Below are 17,832 nucleotides of genomic sequence, written 5' to 3'. Positions count from 1 at the left end.
TGTCAGTAATACTGCCATGAACTTGGGTGTGTTCACCTTCTCTTGGACAGGACTTGCTTTATGGAAAAATGAATTATGGGGCTAAAATCGATATGGATTGCCTCATTGACCCTGGGATTTGAGAGAAGACATGGTAGGGAAAAGGCAGGACCCCTGAGCAGGGTGTGAGGCAGGAGTCCATAAAGCGTTGTGAGGGGATCTTCAGAGGACCGTGTCCAGGGCTGAGGTCCCAGCCAACAGAGTTACGAGCAAGGAGGCTGGCATCAGGAGAGAGAAGATCCCAGGCCCTACCAGAGCAACCTCGTGTAAGGGATGGTTGCTCTGAGCCTTCACGTACTGGGCTGCATAACCTGGCATCCTTTGACCAGGTTTGACTTGGAGGTGGCCAGGTGGGAGCTGGGGCAGCCTCTTGCTGACCATTACCATGTTCTGTGTGAGCACTGCTTTCTCCGGGTGCCAGGAGACATGGAAATGGAGGCCTCCTGGGCTTCGTGGTGGATGCCTGGTGTGCCTCAGCCAAGATGGCTGCCTCAGCCAGGATGGCTGCCTCAGCCAGGGGGATAGGATCGCAGAGCCAAGGTTAAGGTCATCATCAACATGCACCGAGGACCTCAAGGCCACGTCTCTTTTGTTTTGCTCAGAAAACTCTGCCCGTCTTCCCCAAAGGAAATGAAGTCCAAATCAAAGTCCTGAATATAGGAAATAATAACATGACCATGTCTTTTCCCGGAACGACAGTGACATGTGGCCCGATGTCTCAAGTAAGTGGAAGTGAGCTTGTTTTTCCCTCTTCTGACCCGAATTATAATAATAGGGTTTGGAGAGCCGATCTTCTGGGTTCTTGGAACAATCCCAAGACGAGCCCCAAAGTGAAACGTCTTCATCTTTCATCTAATTCTGGCTTCACTCTGGACCAGTGTCTATGAATCACCCGGGTAGCTTGTTAAAATGCAGATTTGTGACCAGTGGGTCTGAAGTGCTATATTTTTACAAGCTCTCGGGTGACAGTGCTTTTGCTGGTGATGGAACCACACTTTAAAGAGCAAGGTTCTGGGTCAGTGGTTCTCCACCAGCGCCATTCTGGCCCCTCAAGGAACACTGGGCAATCTCTGGAGACGTTTTTTTGCTGTCACAACTGGGATTTTGCTGTTGGCATCTCCTGTGTAGAAGCTAGGAGCTTCCCAGGTGGCACAATGGTAAACAGGAGGCACAAGAGGTGTGGGTTCAATCCCTGGGTCGAGAAGATCCCCTGGAGAAGGAAATGGCAACCCACTCCAGTATTTTTGCCTGGAGAAGCCCATGGACAGAGGAGCCTGGTGGGCTAAGGTCCATGAGGTTGCAAAAGAGTTGGACATGACTGAGTGAGTGAACATGTGTGTGTATGCGCGCACGCATACACACACACACACACACATGCACACACACACAGAGCAACTAGAGATACTGACACACCAGTCCCTCAACAAAGAATTGTCTGGCCCCAAATACGAATAGCACTGAGGCTGGAACACCACGCTGTAGATGGATGGTCATGGATCTCGATTAGAGCTTCTCAACCTGAAGTCTGGAGAGCTTTGATAATTCTAACACCAGCATCCCAGCTCCAGAACTCATTACTGTTCAGCCACCTGTTGAGGTCCTGTTGAGGACCACTCCCTTAGATCTCACCAAACTAATAATTGTGCAGGAAGAAAGAGTGTTTGACTCCTGATGCTTAGGAAAGGCCACTATTGGTTTTCACCCAGGCTGTTGCTTTTCCTCAATGTGGCTCTTTGCCCAATGGTAGAAATAATTTCCATAGCGTTTATCATCTTAAAATGAAAGTAAAATAGCTGAAAGTCATAGTTCCTGTGGTAATGCTAAACAACTTTAGACTAGCGTCCACAGGGGCAGGCTGCTGCGGGAGCTGAGACAAACCAGTGCCAGCTCCCCGCAAGGCATTTTTGATGTGTATGAACATGACCTGGGAATGTCAAATAGTATGCATGACAGTGTCACTTAGTACAGAACAAGGCTCTGGTGTAAACTGTGACTCCTTTCCCCCCATTATAGACAAAAGAATTTATGACTTTCAACGTAGACAACCTAAGTGTAAACATTTCTTCTACTGGATCACCAGTCGCTCCAGTAACCCATAACTTTGAGTCAGGCCATCGCCATACCCTTCTTGTTTGGGCCCCAAATAACTACCAACTGGTAAGTAGCTGGACATTTCCAGCTGATTCTAACTGTTTGTGTTGTTGGAGACATGGCCATTTAGTGGTGTGACTTTGTTTTACCCCCATGTAGTATTGTATTAGATAATCCTCAATTCTTGCTTTTTCAAGGACATAGTCATCTGACTTCCAATAAAGGTTTGACTGGTGAATGGGCAAGGTTGATAGGAATTTGACAAATTTTAAAAAGAACTTCTGGGCACAGTATGGTGTGTTTGAACACAAGTCGCATAGTACCTGTGTGCATTCTCAGAGACTTTTTGAGATAAAGTTTTCAATATACCTTTAATAGTATTCATTTTAAAAATTGGCAGTGGGTAATTGGGAAATTAGAGCCATCTCTGGAAAAAATAGTGACTGCATTAAGTAAAAGCAATAGAAATGCATTAAAATGATTTCATGACAAAATATGAACATCTAGATATTCCGTTCGGCATATAAAGAAGCTATGAAGGTGTAGTTGACCTAGTGAAGGAGTTGTGGGTATTCTGTAAGGTGAGTTTTGGTGAGCTTCTACAAAACTGCAATACAGAATTAAGACTTGTTGGTAATGTGTGTAATTAGGGGGCTGTTGAGAGGCTTGCCCTAAATCCTTAAGAGAGCAGTGTTCTGTGGAACCACTAAAAAGCAAGCACTAAAAATTGTACAGGCTTGTGGAACTCTGCTCGATATTATGTGGCAGCCTGGATGGGAATGGAGTCGGATGAGAATGTACACATGTTTGTGTGGCTGAGCCCCTTTGCTGTTCACCCGAAACTATCACAACACCGTTAATTGATTAAACCCCAAAACAAAATGGCTTTCTAGGTGGCACAGTGGTAAAGAACCCGCCTGTTAGTGCAGGAGACATAAGAGACGTGGGTTCGATCCCTGGGTCAGGAGGAGCCCCTGGAGAAGGAAATGGCAACCCACTCCAGTATTCTTGCCTGGAGAATCCCAAGGACAGAGGAACCTGGTGAGCTACACTCCGCAGGGTCATAAAGAGTTGGACATGACTGAAGTGGCTTAGTATGCACGCACAATACAAAATAAAAAAGTTTTTAAAAATTGTAAAGGCTCCTTTTAACTTCACGTAAACCAAGGCTGAGTGGTGGAGCCCAGCTAATTTAATCACGGTGCCCTTAGCTCCTAGAATAAATGTCCCCAGCATTCTCCTTCTCTAAAGCCTGAACTGTTCATCGGAACTTATTCTAAGGAGTTAGATTTGGTCATGTTTTCTTTCTCAGGTAAAAGATGGCCTTAACCAGAAGCCAGAAAAAGGGAGAAATGGAATCAGGTATGTGAACTTCTTTAACACTTGTTATATCAGCTTCTTCTGGAAGTAATGTGTACCCATGGTAAAATCCAGCTATAACAAGGATATCAAATGAGAGTCTGGGCTTTCCCCCAAGAATGTGAGGCTGGTTCAGTATTTTTTAAATCGTAAATAAAATCCATCATCTTAATATACTAAAGAGGAAAATCCACATCGTCAAATCAATTGATGCAGAAAAAAGATTTGATAAAATTCAGCATCCATCCATTTAACAACCCTCAGCAAACTAGGAGCTGAAGGGAAGTTCCTTATTCTGAAAAAGTACTGGACTTCCCTGATGGTCTGGTGGTTAAGAGTCTGCCTGCCAGTGCAGGGGGCACAGGTTCAGTCCCTGGTCAGGGAAGATTCTACACGCCACGGGGCAACTAAGCTTGATCCACAACTACTGAGCCCACATACTGTAACTACTGAAGCTCCAGTACGCTAGAGCCCCTGCTCCACAACAAGAGAAGCCACCACAGTGGGAAGCCCATGCGCCGCAGAGGAGTAGCCCCACTCACCGCAACTAGAGAAAGCCCATGCGCAGCAGCAAAGACCCATCACAGCAAAACAGATAGAATTTTTTAAAATCCCAGCTAACATTGCACTTAATGGCAGAAGTCTAAATGTTCCCCCGCCCCCTGCCCCAACATCAGGAACTAGGTCAGGCCGTCTACTCCACTCCTTTTTAAGATCCTTGCAGATGCTAGTGCCATGAGGCAAGAAAAATATGTAAAAGCATCTCGACTGGAAAGGAAGAAATAAAGCTCTCTCTACACGCAGAAGGCATGAATGTCTACATCACAAGTCCCCGATAGCAAAAGCTCACAGACTCACTAAGTGAGTTTAGGAGGGTTACAGGACACAAGGCCAATGACAAGACAAACGTATTTGTATATACCAGCAATAAATGATTGAAAGCTATACCTTTTACCATCGCTTAAAAAAAAGTGATGAAATACTATTTATAAATCTTATAAGACACATGTGGGATTTGAGAGCTGAAACTACAAAAAGCTGATGAAAAATCAATGAAGAGCTAAATAAATGGAGAGATACATTGGTTTCATTAATTAGAGAACTTAATACAGCAAAGATATCAGTCCCCCCCAAACTGATCTATTGGTTTAATGCAATTCCTATCTCAATTGTAGCACTAGTTTTTTGGTTTATGATTTTTTTAGTTTTACTGAGATATAATTGACAAAATCGTAAATATTTAAAATATACAACGTGATGGTTTGATATATGTATACGTTGTCAAATAGTTACCACAATCAAGTTAACTAATATATTCATCCCCTGAAAGTTACCCTTTTTAAATTATGAGAATGCTAAAAGATTTAGTCTCTTAGCAAATTTTAAGTATATTATATAATATTAATTAGTTATAGTTACCATGCTGTACTTTGGATCCTTAGAACTTATTCATCTTAAAACTGGTTGGAACTTCCCTGGTGATCCAGTGGTTAGGACTCCCTGCTCGCAATGCAGGGGACCTGGGTTCCACTCCTGGTCAGGAAACTAGATCCCACATGCCACAACTCAGAGTTTGCATGCTGCAACTAAAAGGATCCCACATGCTGCAACTAAGACCTGATGCAGTCAAATAAATAAATATTTTCTCAAAAAACTGAAAGTTTCACACCCTTCGACCAATATCTCCCTTCCCCATTCTCCCCTTCCTTGGCAATTACCACTCATTTTTTTTCACCGAGGTATTCACCCCAAAGAAATGGAAACATATGTCCACTCAAAAACTTGTAGATAAATGGTCAAAGGACAGCAGACAAAAATGTAGAAACAATTAAAATGCCCATCAGCTGATGAACAAAATGTGGTCTGTCCATACAATGGAATATTATTCCTCCACGCAGAGGGATGGAGTACAGCTCTCTGCTGCAGTGTGAATGGACCTTAAAGACATTACGCTAAGCTGGAGAAGCCAGGCACCCAGACCTCCTGCCGTGCGCTTCCATTTACACGAAACGGCAGCATATCCACAGAGACAGAAAGCAGAGCAGTGGTTGCCAGGGCCTGGGGGCGGGAGGGGGCGTGGAGAGTCACTGCCAGTGGGGGTCGAGTGCCCTTTTGGACTGATGAGAACCGGGACTGTTGTGCTGGTTGCACAACCCTGTGGCTATCGTGAAATCACTGAATTTAGGCTTTATTTAAAGGGGTGAGTTTTGCTATATGTGAATTCTACCTCATAAAGCCTATTTATTTTTAATTGAAGAAGAACAAATATCTCTGTCCCCCAGTTATTCTTTAAGGAACCAGTCCCATTTGTGTCATTTTCTCAGCTGGTACCCACCCTCCATACCTCCTCGCACAATCACTTTGTAGCTTAGATCCTGGTGCTCCTAAGAGGCCAAAGCCAAGGGTCCCTTAGTGGGACCCTAGGATTTGCCTAGTCAAAACTCTGAGAGCTCAATAGGTCTTGAACCTCTGCTTTCCTCACCTTTCAAAGAGCTCAGAATGTGTTTGCTGCTTATGCTTTACTATTTTCTGTGTGTATGTGAAAACGCATCTGATATTTGTGATGTTGCTTTTTTTTTTTTTTTTTGGATGATTTCCATTCTTACTGTTATCTCATACCAACCCTAAGACATATGTCAGGCCGGCAATAGTACTCAAGTGTTAGGGTTATGTTTTAAGTCTTATGTCTTATAATATTACAAAGCCAGGCCCCAGGCCCAAGGGTCTACCCCTAATTTCATGCTATTTCCACTGTCTGTGTTTCAAATGGTTCATCTTCGCCTTCTATGAAAGTGGCATTTACAGTTTGGAGCAGAATTCATTCTGTGAGGCTCCTGTCAACCTCCATCAGGTTCAGTTTTCTACTTGAATCACCTGTCAAATGACACCAAATCAAATGCCTAAGGACTTTTGGACTTGAATTTTACTCATAAAAATGTCCCCTCAGTCCCTGGAATTTGACCGATATTACATATTGCCACAAACATAGATGAAACTTGGCCACTGTTGACAAAAAATTAATAGTCCGTCTAAGGAAGAAACAGAGAATTTTATTTGAGCCAATCTAAGAAGTATAACCCAGGAAGCACTCTTCCAGAAAACTCTGAGACCTGTTCCACTTGTTAGAAGTCAAAGGTACTTCATGTATACAAAGGTACTTCAAAATATACATTTTTGAGACAAAAGATTATACATCAGAATGATACACTGACATTTTTTCATCAGCTCACCCAAAACACACAAGCCAGATCTGAATGTACAAAGCGAGCCACAGGTAATCATGACCCCTTACTGAATAAGGAAACAATCATATCTTCCAAGGACTCACATTGCTGGCATCAGAGGAAAGAAAACAAAAAAGCATTGATCTCTGTGGTGGAGCAAGCATTCTCACCTTTGAGGAGGTCTGGTTAATGTATAATGAAGACACATGCCATTAGGGAGGGCTCAGTATGGGTAAGGAACATGTTATGCTTCATTTTCTTGTCCTGCCTTGAAACATGAATTTTATTCCATCACCCTATATTTTATGGATGTGAAAGTTACATTGTTCTTTATGGTACTTAAGTATATACCATTATCACCTCTCATTCTCTAAATTGGATGATCTGTATACCTTCACTCGCCTCTCTGTCAGAAAAGACCCACCGGTCTTATTTGGGGCAGCCCACTTCTCCTTCCTGGGGCAGTATAAGAATGTCAGAGTCTTCTCTAGCCTGGAACATTTGAGGAAGGCGTCTCTAACCATTTGTCCCCCTGGTCACCACCTATATGGTCCTTTGGAGGAAATAACTCAACGGGTCCCCTGGAAGCTTGGGCACAGGGGACACTGCAGAGACTAGAAACCTTGGGACCCAGCACCCAGTGCTACTGGGTATTCCATTCCCAGCCGTATTCCTATGGGATGCTGGTCACGTTTACTCTGTGATCTGCAGGCATAGGTCTCTACCGTCTAAAGGGAATTCCTTAAAACTCTCTCTGCTTCCTGGGCTGGCCCAAGTCATCCTCCCCACTCCTCGGAGCCCCTTCTTGCCTGAGGGTGCTCTTTAAAGGTAAAGGAAATAATTGGGCTTCTCTGACCCCCAAAATAAGCCCCAGTTGGAGACTGACTTTTAGGTACTCAGTAACTTCTGCTTTTGGTCGTTCACTGCTTTGGCTCTCAAGCTTCTGGAGTAAGAAGCCCAAAGACAAGGCTGCCTTTTGGAAAGGAAAAAGATCAACACCTGTTTCAACCTGTACTTAATATCCCCAAATATCACTGAAATAGTTCCTGGTTACAAAGTAGTTAGAAAAGTTCCCAGCATTTTACTGTGTTAAATAAATTCTTTTAGGTGTGTTCTCATGAGCAGGTGAGCAAACACAAACCTAGACTTGGTTACTTTCTGTCTTTATACTCTAGAAGTCTTCTGCAAACATCTTAAATTCCTTCCAAAAGGAAACAGAGCCAGCTTCAGGTGCGACATACTGTGACCTAGAGCAGTCTTCTCACAAGACAGATGGTTTTCTGTTGCAGATTCGTAAATGCTTTTGGCGAGAGCTTCAATGTCACAATGGATGGGGAAGTTTACAACAATGTCTCCAGTCACAAAGCCAGTGAATATCTTTTTTTCTCTTCTGGCATGTAAGTACCTACAACGGCCACTTTGCTCTACAGTTCAAGGGTTTCCAGCCTTTTTCTTTAAATAGTACATTGAAGGTTTCAATACCAAGAATGTTAACCTGTATTAACCTTTCTTTTGTAGAAAGAGCTTCACAATAAACTCACCAGAGATTTCACAACAGTGTGCAAATGAGTTCAAAACATCCTACCTTGAATTTGGTAGTGCATTTACCTACGTAATCACCAGGAAGGTTAGTGACTCATTGCACTGAATCAGGTGTGCCATTCAAACTTTATTGATGAGAGTCCTTGCAAACAGAACATAGGAGTGATTTAATGGAGTAATATAATGGTCTATATTTTAAACAAGTTTAGGATTAATTCAGTTCACCACTAATTCTTTAGTTTATTGTTGCCTTAAGTTCACTGTTAGAATAAAATTACACAAACTGACTTACTCTAAAAGTTCATGTTGATCAGTATCTGATGCTTCCTCATAGACTCTTAACATAGACTTTGGAGACTTTTAGTTCAAAGAGCTGGGAATGTTTTCAACAAACCTGACTTCCAACCTACTCTCTCATTGAAGAGGAAAAAGCTAGTGAACAGACTTTCAAGTCCCACCAAGGCCATCCCAGTCCAAGGATAAAATGCAGTGTTGCATATTTACATTTACAAGGTGTACTTTCTGGATAGATTGTATGAGGTAACCCTGAAGGTCCAAGTTCAGCTGGCTGGTCTGCGTAATATGTATTCTGGAAGCAGTCTCGATTTTCATGTCTCCTTCTTGTTTCTGCCTTCCTGGTTCAGAGTGATGGCTGCCCCGAACCAAGGGCTTTCGAAGACATCTCCCCCAACACAGTCAACATGGCTCTGCAGATCCCCCAGTACTTCCTCCTCACCTGTGGCGAGGTGGTTTTCTCCGTCACCGGATTGGAGTTCTCCTATTCTCAGGTTTCTTGTCTATTGTCGTGTACACCCCTCTCCTACAACGCTGCCTTCCAAAAATGCTACTGGGACTTAATAATAAGCTGGAGTAGCCAGGTACTTACAGTGTAAAAGAAAAGTCTGGAAATGTGGGTAGATTATGGTACATTCTACTGAACATGGTTTTAGAGATTGCTGCTGCTGCTAAGTCACTTCAGTCATGTCCAACTCTATGCGACCCCATAGACGGCAGCCCACCAGGCTCCCCCGTCCCTGGGATTCTCCAGGCAAGAACACTGGAGTGGGTTGCCATTTCCTTCTCCAATGCATGAAAGTGAAAAGTGAGAATGAAGTCACTTAGTCGTGTCTAACTCTTGGCGACCCCATGGACTGCAGCCCACCAGGCTCTTCCGTCCGTGGGATTTTCCAGGCAAGAGTACTGGAGTGGGGTGCCATTGCCTTCTGTGGGTTTTAGAGAGTACCCAGTCTTATTTACTGAATAAGAATATTACTGTTTAAGGAATTCCCTGGTGATCCAGTGGTTAGGACTCCGTGCTTCTCAGCCAAGGGCACATGTTCAATCCCTGATTAGGAAACTGAGACCCCACAAGCCTCATGGTGAGGTTCCCCCCCACAAAAAAAGGAATATTACTGTTTAGCATTATGAGTGTCCACCTATAGGTGTCTGAATTCCCAGTTATATGATAGAATTTGGGGTCCTAAGTAGGAAAAACTCTATTAATGACCATTACCAGGGTCAAGATGCCAATGGCTTCCATGTTTTCAACCCCAATCATAATAGCATCCACATACAGGTCTGTGTCCTCATTGTCTTCAAGGGTCACTTGAGGTCTCTTCGTAACTCCCAGTAAAACCACTGATGAAGGTCTCACTCTTAAAAGTTAAAAAGTAGGATTGCTTTTGTGCATGTTAGGCTAATGAGGCACATGTTGCTGATGCCTGAATTAGACCTTAGATTCTGAACTGGTTTATCACAGTATGGCCAGAGCCGTCATAACCCCCGCATGCCCAGTATCTTCACATTTTGCAGTAAAGACTGTAAATGTGAGCTGGATGCTCCTTTTCTGCAATGACCTCACAGTCTAGTTAAGGAGGTGACTGCAACACAGGTGACAAGAGTTTGTTTGGTGAGAAGTTTTGGTGACTTGGCAGGAAAACTCCCCAAAGAGCAAGATGAAAACACGGGGCGCAGCCTCCACTTGGGGTGAAGGAGGTGCCAAGCCGGGTGGCTTTGTGTGAGAATTCTTCTATGGAGATAGAATCGGTGTCTGTAGATCCATCCGTTTCCTTAGGATGATAACTCTGCAAGCATGCAGAGAGTAGAGAACAAACGACTCCCGTGTGCTCACAGAGCAGGAGCATTTGGGATGTCTCATCATCCGAGTGATAGTCCTTTTCACATTAAACCAACCCAGCTCTTAATGTGCCTTTTGGGGGGTCGACGGCCTCATTAAGGGCGTCGTTGAGTTAGGTGTGATCTCCTGCTCTGAGCTTGGCGTCTGAGTTGGGACTCACTCTGTGTCATTTCCTTCAGGCTCCTTCCAACATGAAGTCGGTACTTCAAGCAGGATGGCTGTTGACCGTGGCTGTCGGCAACATCATCGTGCTTATTGTGGCGGGAGCAGGCCAGTTCAGTGAACAGGTACGGATGCAAACAGAGGTCGCGTGTACCTCTGTCTTGTCTGTTGATGACCCTCCCTAGCCATCTGTATATACACGTGGTCATCTCCGCTAATGGCCAAATAATACCCTCAGATCCAGACAGACAGAGCAGTTCCCAAACGCCCTCACGGCCAAGCGTGTGCTCATTCTCCTTATTTCTCCTTGATGTTATGTGGCCGGAATATAACCAGATGTAACCATGTGCGGTTAACCGGCTGCGCTGTGAGGTCTGTGCTCAGTCGTGTCCGACTCTTTGCAACCCCACGGACAGTAGCCCACCAGGCACTTCTGTCCATGGAGATTCTCCAGGCAAGAACACTGGAGTGGGTTGCCATGCCCTCCTCCAGGGGATCTTCCTGACCCAGGGGTCAAACCCAGGGTCTCCCGCATTGCAGGCAGATTCTTTACTGTCTGAGCCACCAGGAAGCCTGAGGACAACATACCAACACCCTAATATCATTTACTATGAGAGGAAATGTCTTTCTTAGCTTCATTGAATGCAGCTTAATGGCCCCAAACCAGGCATGTTATCCAGAAAGTTTCATAACACCTAAAGTTAAAACCATTCCAAAAGTTGTCACAATTTTTCCCATTAAAATGAGGGCTTCTCTGGCTCTAGAACTCTATCCCCCAGCACTCAGCATCTCTGCCTCGTAAGAGAGCTGCCCCTTAGCCCGTCAGATTCATTACCAACCCCACCAGGACCCATCAGGGTCTATCCTGCGTGCTCATGACCTCGCGGCATTGCCAAAGGGTAATTTAAAACATTTCAGCATGTTCTTTTTCCCTCAAGACTACTGCCTGGTGTTCTCTTGGTCCAGCTTTTTGCCTTAAGACTTGGGTTTTTAGAGATTTTTTTCTCATTTTCTTATGGGTGTCTGCACTCCAGAGCTGTTAAAAGAATGTTATCGTTACACTTGGGCATTCGGGAAAAGCTGGCCATTCTGTATCTGTAGCCATAGCCTACCAATTTTCCCTAACAACAGCATTTCCAACACCTTCGATCTGAATGTCTAAAGAAAAACTACCCACAATGTATACATGCATTCCCATAACCTCTACTGTTTTTGTGTTTTTCCTGCTCCAACTCAAACTCTTCGAAGTGGGCTGAGTACGTTCTGTTTGCGGCACTGCTTCTGGTCGTCTGCGTAATATTTGCCATCATGGCGCGATTCTATACGTACATCAACCCAGCAGAGATTGAAGCTCAGTTTGATAAGGATGACAAGAAAGGTTACTTGGAAAAGAGTAACCCGTACACCAAGCTGGACTCCGTCTCACAGACACAAATGTGAATGTCCGGAGGCAAGCGAAGCTGGGGCTGGGCCCGGGGTGTGCCCAGGGGTCTGTCCCCTGGGGGCCAGACACTCTGCTGGGTGGCCTCTGATGGGGAAGACTTCAGAACTGTGGACCAAACCAAGACAGCTGCTTTCTAAGCAGCCAGCAATGAACCTGAAACTCCAAAAGAAGTCCTTTTGTTTGTTTGTTTTTAGAGAAGTCTTATTTAAAGCGCACACACACCCACACACACTTTTATAGCAGAGTCCATACTCTGCCTTAACTCCTTTTCCTAACACACAAATAAAGTTATTTTGGACTAACTTGAATTTTTGAAATGGTGGCAAAGTTCCATACTGTTTGCATTGGTACACTCTGTGGAAACAATGTTAAATGAGGCAAAAAGTGAATGGTTAGGCTTTTGAATGGTGCGTATTCGTAAGAAGGACCGGCTGGTATTAACTGATAACTCGACCTTCTGTTGTTAGTTGTTTTTCCATTCCCTACCTCTTTGTAAATTATGTATAACTCGAAAAACCACTCAGGTAAAGGCCAGCCATGATTTTTGGAGTTTCAACGGTATGAAATAAACTCTCATTCTCAAGAGTAAGTGTCTGTGTATTAGGGGGCAGGGTGAGAAGTCCTTAGGTGCTTCCTGACTATACAAGCGGTGCTCGCTCATTGGAATTTCATCAGAAGGGGACAAAAGCATGAACAAAGCAGGGCCCACATACAGGAAATTCCAGAAACAGGAAATGTCAGGGTTTGCTTCTTTTGGTCCTGCTTTTCTCAGGGGTATCTCTAGCCTACGCTTCTCTTTTATTATTAGAAGCTTCCTATGTGCATATTTCTTACCATCTCAAAGGGTTTATCTCAACACTCGTGAGCATTTTTCTGCTTGAATAAAAATTGTTCCAAAATACTGAAAATACTCCCTGCCCAGTCCGTCCTATAGATATTTATCATACAACCATTCTCAGGTGTCAGACCCAGAACGAGTCTACCTCGGCACTCCCATAAAAAAAAAACAAGCAACAATTTATTTCAGACGCACGCCCAGCTGTGAATGTGGGCACTGGTTCCTGGGTTTGGAGCTTGGATCTCTGAGATGCCTCTGCTGATCATCGCACAGTGGAGAGGGAACGACGCAGAGACAAAGTCCAGATCGAGAAACGCGAACGCAATGAGCAAAGCTTGCTGAGGGATCTCTTCAGTCCTTCAGAGCAAGTCCCCGTTCTCACCTGAGGAGGCTCTTCCTTCCATAGATATAGCACATTTCTCTCTGCTCACCGCGATCCACCAGCTTCCGTCCCCTGGAATGCAGTGGGTCTCTTTCCCATCAAAGGCAAAAGAAAAATCAGATCCTGAGACACTTGGTCCTGACCTACCCTCACTCACGCACCCCTCCTGGCAAAGTCCTCTTGTGTTTGGGATCCAAGCCACCTCCTCCAACAATTGTCCTGTCCCCCAGTTTTGTTACAATGAATTAAGTTGCATTGGGTTTCCCACGTGGCTCAGCTGGTAAAGAATCTGCCTGCAATGCGGGAGACCTGGGTTCGATCCCTGGGTTGGGAAGATCCCCTGGAGAAGGGAAAGGCTACCCACTCCAGTATTCTGGCCTGGAGAGTTCCATGCAGAAGTCCATGGTGTTGCAGATTCAGACGCGACGGAGCAACTTTCTCTTCACTTTGAGTTGCATGGACCCTGCTTGAGCCCTCGCCCAAGCTGGGTTCAAGTAGACAAGTAGCGAAACTGAAGCTGAGATGGACAGAGCACAAACTTTATTCAGCAGCCAAAGAATGGAGAAATGGAGACCAAGTTCACAGATCAATTTCTCACCCTCCTGGCGAGAGAGATTTGATTTCAGAGTAAAGACAAAGGGAGGTGGACTGAGGCTGATGATGGGGAAACATGCCATCTACCCGGCGGGGTAGCTGGAGGGCTTTTTCAAGGAAGTGGAGTGCCACTCTGTTTAAGCTTTTCTGGTCCTTGGTGTCCGGTCATGGCTGTTGGTAGGGGTGTCATTTAATATGCTAATCATGCTAATGTAGTAAATTCAGTGTATAATGAGACTCAGGGTCTGTTAGAGATCAGATTCTGCTGCCATCTTGGTCCCAGCTGGTTCCATTTGTTTGTTTGTTCATAGCTTCCTTTCTTATCTCTAGACCTTTTAAACTTTTTGCTCACGCCTGCTAAAGGTATGGTTGGCAGGTTTTGAACAAAAACAAGTTCATGTTGCCCTGACAACGGTTTGGCTGTCTCTCTTCTGCACTTCCATCACTCACCTCTTGGGTATTGAGACTGTCCAGCTTTCCCTGGATCAGAAGCTCTCTGACTGGAAGCTCTGTATCCTGTTGTCCATTTAATTTCCAGGAGTTGGTTGGTCTCTCTGTGTTAAGTGCCAATTTAAAATCTCTTGGACTGCGAGGAGTGAAATGGAAGAGGCTGAGAGCTGAGCATTCAGCAGTGATTTGAATGACCCTGTTGACAAAGTCTAGTATGAAAGACTAGCTCTAAGGGACCATGACTTTTGCCTCCCTGGTCATTTCTACCCCCAGCTTACACCATGTGCCTTTGATGGGGGAAAGCAGCAGTCACAGTGATGAGCACTCTTGTCAATAATCCAAGGAGCTGCTGCTGCTACTAAATCCTCAAAAATACTCTGGTCCTAACACTTCTTACAACTGCAGGGTAACATGGGCAACTCTTCACCTTGCAAAAGTTCATTTTCCTCTCCTACAAAACAAAGAGAACATGAGACAAACTGAGGTCTTTGCAATCCTTTGCTTCAGGGTGCCTGACACACACCAGGCTTCCAAATGTTGAGTGGAGACCAGCTCCTCAATTGACTCTGATATTAACAGTGAGCATGCTTTACAGTTGGACAGGAAACACACCTACATGATCTCCATTGGCCTTTAAAGAATAAGAGGAAGGCCTGCAGGGCAGCAGGGCACTCTGATCATTAGAGGTGAGTTTTTAAGACTTCGCTGGTAGTTCAGATGGTAACGCGTCTGCCTGCAATATGGGAGATCCAGATTTGATACCTGGGTCAGAAAGATACCCTGAAGAAGAAAATGGCAACCCACTCCAGTATTCTTGCCTGGAAAATCTCATGGACGGAGGAGCCTGGTAGGCTACAGTCCATGGGGTCGCAAAGAGTCGGACACGACTGAGCGACTTCACTTTCTTTCTATCTTTCTTCTTTCAGAGTAAACTTGCTGTGATCGTCCCATTTCTTCCAAACGTATTCAAGACTGATGGGAGCCACCGTGGGTGTTTTAGACTTTGTTCACGAAACTTTGAACAGTGGCAGGTGTCATGGGGCAGGAGTGGGCAGGGGGGATACTTGGGGCCAGATCCATGACCTCTGATCTTCTGCCCTTTCCCTGGCCCTCATTGTTCTGTGCTTTACACCTTTCTCTAAGTTCCAGGCTGATTGGTGTTTAACCAGAATAATTCACTGACTTTAATGTTGCCTGTGTTGAAGTACGATCCTATGTGGGTTGGGAGAATGTCTGAAATGGAAATGAATTCCTTGGAAATAGCAGGATTTCATTGCTTTTACCTAAAAGCCAGAATATTAGGGGTTTTTCTGTTTTGTTTTTAAGTTTTATTTTATATTGGAGTATACTTGATTTACAATATTGTGTTAGTTTCAGGTGTAACAGCAGAGTAATTAGGTTATTCATATACATACATCTATTCTTTTTCAGATTCTAATTTCAGATTCTAATCCATGTAGGTTATTATAGAGTATTGAGTAGAGTTGTGCATATTATACCACACGTCCTTATGGATTATCTGTTTTATATATACTAGTGTGCATATGTTAATCTCATGCTCTCAATTTATCCCTCCCTCTCCCCTTTCCTGTTTGGTAACCATAAGTTTGCTTTCTATGTCTGTGAGTCTGTTTCTGTTTTGTAAACAAGATTATTTGTATCATTTTTTAGATTCCACATGTAAGTGATATCATATATTTGTCTTTTTCTGTCTGACTTACTTAGTATGATAATCTGCATGTCCATCCTTGTTGCTGAAAATGGCATTATTTTATTCCTTCTATGGCTGAACAATATTTCATTGTACATATGTACCACACCTCCTTTATCCATTGCTCTGTTGATGGGCATTCAAGTTGCTTCCGTGTCCGGGCTATTGTAAACAGTGCTGCAGTGAACACTGGGGTGCATGTAGCTTTTCTCTGGATATGTGCGCAGGAGTGGGATTCCTGGGGTAGCTCTATTTTTGGAATTTTAAAAGGACCTCCATCCTGTTCTCCGTAATGCCTGCACCAATTTACATTCCCATCAGCAGTGTCGGAGGGTCCCCTTCTCTCCACACCCTCTAGCATAGACCTTTTAGTGGAGAATATTTTGAAAGGTGGTTATAATGTCCACATGAGTCTGATCAGCCTATTCTTGTTTTGCTTCCACATGCCTCCATAATGTTGTTGGTGGTTTTTTTTTTTCTTTTTGGTGGTGGTTCTTTATTTCTTTCAGGGTACTAAGATGTTTATTTTGTGGTCTATTTTAGAATTTTCAAAAAGTTACTTCATTAAGTGTATGTTCCAATTTGATTTTTGTTAACCATTGTAGCCGTGCATTCTGGATTTTCTTTTTTTTGCGGCTTCATTGTTTTTTTTTATGACAAATAATAGGGGTTAACATTTACTGGACACTGAATATGGGCAGAGGGCCTGTGAAGCACATCACTGCGTCAAGTGTAAAAGCGTGTGGCCTTTGCAACAGCCCTGTAATGTGGATGACTGTTATTATTCCGATTCCACAAGAAGACAGGAGCTGAGAAACCAGGTGATCTGCCCAAGGTCACACCCACCACGAACCTGCCTCTCAGCTGCCAGTGCTTACTGGACAGTATGGATTAAATTAATTTAATCCCTATAACGATACTAAGGAATGTCTTAATACCCCCATTTTAAAGATAGGAAAACTGAGGCATAACCAGCTTAACTAACTTGCCCACAGCCACATAGCCAGCACGAACCCAAGCCCGTCTGAGCAGGGACGAGTGCCTGCCTCCCCATCACCAGGCTGTCCGCTCTCCTTTAACGTTGTCAGATGCAGACGTGTGATGGCAGGGCTGATGTACCAGGTCCAAGAGCAAAGGGGGGACCGGACTGAGGGGCCTCAGAGAGACACGGTTCACCTGACATGCAGGTGGACACCCCAGGCCTGGCCTCGGTGAGCGAGAGGCGCATGTATAGGTAGGAGAAACTGGGAAGTCCTGCTCTCAAAGGATTACACGGAAATGGATTAAACACATTTGCCATCTTCGAGAGAGCCAGGCCCTCCTGTAAAGATCTCGTGGCGTTCTGGGAATACTGGGACCCCCTCCCCAGTCGCTCTGGATTTTGCACGCCTCCAGCACCAGGGGGAGTCCATCACTGGGCGATCAGCTCTGAAGCTTGCCCAGGGTCTCAGGTCTGAGGCCCAGGGTCTCAGGTGCGGGGAAGCCAGCTTGGGAGGTGGGGCGTGGGGGTGAGCCGCAGAGGAGGGGCCAGCAAGCCACAGCGAGGCTGTAGAGGAAGAGCAGGCTGTTTTGTTCTCTTTTTCTTAGTTGTGGCAAAATACTGGGTTGACCAATAAGTTCATATGAGGTTTTCTATAAGCTGTAATGGTGTGGGGTGGGGAGAGAAAAACCCGAACGAACTTTTTGGCCAACCCAATACATACAAAGTTCCCCACTGAGCCATTCTGAAGCTACAGAGTCCAGGGTTGTTACGCACATCCACGCGGCTATACAGCCATCACCCCCAGCCCACTCTAGAACTTCTTTCGTCTTGCAAAACAAACATCCTCATTGAACACCTACTCCCCACTTCTCCGCCC

General features: G+C 44.7%; 1 protein-coding gene across 2 annotated transcripts in view; it reads left to right on the top strand.

Annotated features, from left to right (window-relative positions):
* SLC15A1 (solute carrier family 15 member 1) overlaps positions 1–12,583 on the top strand; it is a 47,591-nt gene extending 35,008 nt beyond the window's left edge. For both annotated transcript variants that reach the window (XM_043891974.1, XM_043891975.1), the window contains exons 16-23: positions 642–761; positions 2,053–2,196; positions 3,443–3,492; positions 8,003–8,110; positions 8,232–8,340; positions 8,900–9,043; positions 10,572–10,679; positions 11,803–12,583. In XM_043891974.1, the coding sequence (XP_043747909.1) occupies positions 642–761; positions 2,053–2,196; positions 3,443–3,492; positions 8,003–8,110; positions 8,232–8,340; positions 8,900–9,043; positions 10,572–10,679; positions 11,803–11,994 (975 nt within the window). In that variant the 3' untranslated portion in view covers positions 11,995–12,583. The remainder of the gene's footprint in view (positions 1–641; positions 762–2,052; positions 2,197–3,442; positions 3,493–8,002; positions 8,111–8,231; positions 8,341–8,899; positions 9,044–10,571; positions 10,680–11,802) is intronic.
* Positions 12,584–17,832: the final 5,249 nt, after the last annotated feature.

This window comes from Cervus elaphus, chromosome 30, assembly GCF_910594005.1.
Source record: "Cervus elaphus chromosome 30, mCerEla1.1, whole genome shotgun sequence".
Classification (NCBI taxonomy): Eukaryota; Metazoa; Chordata; class Mammalia; order Artiodactyla; family Cervidae; genus Cervus; species Cervus elaphus.
This window is presented reverse-complemented; position numbering and strand designations above follow the sequence as displayed.